This window comes from Phaethon lepturus, unplaced genomic scaffold (assembly GCF_000687285.1).
Source record: "Phaethon lepturus isolate BGI_N335 unplaced genomic scaffold, ASM68728v1 scaffold11118, whole genome shotgun sequence".
Classification (NCBI taxonomy): Eukaryota; Metazoa; Chordata; class Aves; order Phaethontiformes; family Phaethontidae; genus Phaethon; species Phaethon lepturus.
In genome coordinates this window covers 1-4,131 of record NW_010559725.1, presented here as the reverse complement: position 1 = coordinate 4,131, position 4,131 = coordinate 1, and the positions used below count along the sequence as shown (strand labels likewise).

General features: G+C 42.1%; 1 protein-coding gene across 1 annotated transcript in view; it reads right to left on the bottom strand.

Annotated features, from left to right (window-relative positions):
• SESN1 (sestrin 1) overlaps positions 1-3,511 on the bottom strand; it is a gene marked incomplete at its 5' end in the record, with an annotated part of 6,237 nt that extends 2,726 nt beyond the window's left edge. The window contains 5 exons of the mRNA XM_010293452.1: positions 125-269; positions 530-720; positions 894-1,006; positions 1,842-1,989; positions 3,269-3,511. Of these exons, the coding sequence (XP_010291754.1) occupies positions 125-269; positions 530-720; positions 894-1,006; positions 1,842-1,989; positions 3,269-3,511 (840 nt within the window). The remainder of the gene's footprint in view (positions 1-124; positions 270-529; positions 721-893; positions 1,007-1,841; positions 1,990-3,268) is intronic.
• Between the last annotated feature and the right edge of the window lie 620 nt (positions 3,512-4,131).

The following is a 4,131-nucleotide window of genomic DNA, read 5'->3' as shown; positions in this document are numbered from 1 at the left end:
TACTAAATGGGACCAGAATCCCGGGAACATCAGCTAAAGCTGAAACACCGGCTGGGTAGCTGCGGCTGTTAGCGTGGCAAAGGGATTTACCGCCCGTGTCCCTCAGAACGTATGCAAACTGTACCTTCTCAGAGTGTTCAAACTGCCTCCAGAAGCTATCATACATTCTTTTTGTGGTCTTCTCAGGAGTGCAAACCACAGTCTTGATATAAACTTTAAAGCTGCGGTCCAACAACTGATTAATTTCACCATAGTCATAATCATCGTATCTGTTCGGAATGGAAAGAAAAACACTTTCATTTTCAAGAACCCGTTATTTCACTTGCTTTGTTTGTAAGTTCCTGTGACAGAATAAATTATTGTGTAATTTGTACCTCTACTGGCCCTTCCCCATAAATAAAAATATGTTTAAAAACACACGTTTGTTTAATAAATAGCTTTGCTTCAATCTGAGCAAGAACAAAAAAAAAAAAAAAAAGCTGATGCTAAACAAGTCCTATGTATATAGAACAAAAGTACTAAAACTGACCTTATTCCAAACATACAATGAATATAGTTCCAAATAGCGCGTCTTAGCATTGAGGTATCCACGTCTTTGTGCATGGCCATTGTGTTGTAAGTCAGATTATAAGCAATATGAAACTTCTCATCAAGTAGTTGTCCCACATCTGGGTAAAGACGATTCACCAAGGAATAGCCATGGTCTTCCCAGGAATAATCCTTAGAATAAGTAAAAATGCAGAACGGAGCATTTCAGAAAAGAATTTTGTGAAGACCCAGTGCTTTAACGTAATTCATCTCAGGTTACAGCACAGCAATGTCCAGGTTTGGCGTTTGGCACAACAGACAGACTGCGCGCTCAGGCTCCTGACAGCAGCCCCCATGCTTGTTACCTGGACACGAAAGGTGGGCACGTGCATTCCATGCCTGGAGAAGTCTTTGTAACCATAGCTGGTATCCTCAAAGTGACGAGACACGTCTCTTGTTGGTGCCGATTCTTCATCTTCTGTTAATTTCAAACACAATTTGGTAAGAACAAACTGGAAGTGTGCTAGTGGAACTGCTACAGAAGAATGGGAGCCTCTGTGCTTTTTAAATAAACACACAGTTTCACTGGACTACCCGTATTAAAATTCTTTGGTACAGCTCAGTGTGACTGCAGCTATGGTTTTTTAGAGGCAACTCCATGAAAAACACTCAGATTCTTTCTTACAGGCAAACTTCTTTTTCTGCCTTCTGTGATGTACCACCCTTCGCTCTCTCTCCCAAGTCTAGGGGACACTCTGCTCCCAACTCAAGAGGTCTTAAAAAATGTCAAGGGAAAATCTGCTTTGGAACAGAGAGCTTATTAAAAAGTGAGACCTCCAAGACTTCCATGCCAAGTTTATTATAGAGGAAACTCTGTTGAAGAGCCCACAACAACCCTAAGCTTGTAACAATTATCTCACTGTTAATCTGGAAAGTAGTGTTTCATACACGTAAATAGCTAAGCGTGTTAAGGACTTCTTTTTACAATGTCTTGTGAGATGCTTAAATCTCTTGTGAAACTTTTAAATCTCTCTCTCGGGATTCCATTTCTGTTGGAAATGTCTATTAAACATAATATTATGGTGTTACAGTGTGTTTGAGAGAAGCCACAAATCGTGGCACTACTTTGTTTTTAAGTGTTCCTGGAAGGAAATGAGGCACCCCTAATCTTGATCCCATCAAAGAAACAGTAATGTTTTTGAGACATCTAATAACACTTTCCCCCCCACCACCTTTTGCAGCAGCAGTAAGTATTTTTTCAAGTGATTTGGAAATGTCTAAACAAATATAGATACACTCTACATCTGTTCTACCTGAAGAACACACGAACATGCTTTCTCGCTTCTCTCTCTCAAAACGTGTGGCCATCTCTTCCTGGCTGGCTTCCTCTTCGTCTCTACACTCCTGTAGCTGCTTCATTTTCTCCATAAGAGCTTCAACTTCACAGACGGACTCCATAGACTTGAGAAGGAGAGAAAAACATTTCATTTCCATGTACCAAGAACTGTCAGTGATGGCAGAAATGTCAAGCCAGAAAATCTAAATGTGAGCTATGTCCTTCATTTACAGCTTTAAATACTGATTTTTTGAGGAAAACAGTTCTTGAAAGAAACCTGTACTGACCCAACAGTTCAATATTTAATCATCTTTTCTCAGTTAGATCCCTGGTATTTTTAGAATCACATATTTTAAGAATCACAGCTTTTTGGAACAAGTGGTTTTTACACTAAAATTGAAGTAATTTCTTTTACTTAATGTAAATGTTTAACAACTGAAAAACAAGGCGCTGTAACAGAAATTCTGATAGAGGAAGTAACCGCAATTTACTACCCAACTGTATTTTTCCCCTTCTCTGCTCACAGAGAAGAAACATACTGAAGGAAAAAGGAAGAGCGAATGTAAATGCAGATTTAATGAAGCCTCAAAGGAAAGCTAGCGCAAGATAATCTTATTTCACGAGAGCTATTTTAACACCACAACACTATTAATTCAGTATCTGGTCTTGTAAAAGTCCATCAGCACAAAGGAAAATAAAGTTATCTTCAATTTATACAGTTCTGCCCTTTTCCTCTCTGCCTTTTGCATTCAGTTTGTACCTTCAGAGAAGCAGCAAGCTCCATCAAACAAAATTTAAATGCCACCCACACTGTTGCAGTAAAAGAACCCGCATTGAAAATACCCTGTTATCACTGTTCTTAAACCAGCTTAGTTCACATCATGCTTTTTACTAAGTGGAAGCAAGTACAGATCAGTGAGCATAAGCGCTGCAGGCAGGAAATAACTGTTTTAGAGACAGAGTCGGAAAATTGTGAATGATCTGTTGCGTAATGTATCAGAAACACCTCAAGGCAACAAAGGCAAAGACTGGAATCAAAGGAAGAGCCATCTTTCCACTGCACCCACAAAAAAAAGTGTTCCTGACCACTGCTGCTCAGGACACGTATCATGAACTAGCTGGGGCCAGGAGTCATCTCAGTTTGCGTATATGAAAGACAAGAGACTAAAAAAATGGACAACGGAGAGATTGTATCTTTGTCTCTCCCTTTAGTAACTTCCCTCAGCTTACCTGTGTAATTTCAGCTTCTCCTAAATGTGTCTTTTCAGATGGTTAGCCCTCAACTGGATTAGGCTAATCAACCCCACCCTCACTGAACGAAAAGAGATGGGCACCCTCCATGTATTAAGTTAACAAAAAAACTACTGCTATTGAAAGAGATTGTTTGTTCAGACAGATACTTACTGGAACACTTCCAGTTGGGCTGGCATGAATTTCATCCACCCCGTGGTAACCATTCGTAATATCGCATATGCAATAGTTACTGACGGAAGGGGGCCTGAAGGTGTGACCCCCTTCGCAGTCGATCTCCGGGCTGATGCCACAACCAAAGGTGAAGGAAGCAAGGGAGTGGTAGTGCGTAAGGAGAACGACTGCGTGGATCAGCTCTGCCAGGGACCAGCTGTTCTCTTCAGTCTTCAAAAGTTGCTTGAAAAATAACGCAAGACAAAAGCATTAATTTTAAAAAGCCGTTCAAATGATCTCACCTTTAATGCAGTTTATCAATACATTTCTTTACCAGAGAAAACTATTTTTCCAAGGTCCACAATTGCTTCCTAACTCTCTGCTGCCATTAGCGTGCTCAGTGTCCCCTTGCCAGGTTACCTGCCAGTCACAGCCTCATGTGGTTAAAGCCACACAGGAGGCGACTTCTCTCCCCTTTCTGGCCCTCAGCTCCCAAATCAGCTGGGGTTTCTATTTCACACCATATGGTTTGTATTGAGGCCAGACCGACTTGCATTGAAATTCCACACCTCTGATGAAGAGGCAACCACAAGAGTCGCCCGTGTCTTCAACTGGTCTTTACAGTCTCAGAAAACCCTGGCAACTCCTTGCGGATCAGCTGTCTAAAACCTGGCGTCAGGGCCGGGCTCCCTCCGTCTTGTCCCTGAGGGCGGAATGCTCTACATCTGACGAGAAACTTCAAACCCCAACTTCCCTTTCAGGCAGGAAAGTGTGGGAGGTTTGGGGCCTTCTGGCAGGGTGCGCGCCTTCCCCCACCGCCCAGCGGCATCCTGCCTCCCAGCGAGACCTGCCACCGCCCCTCC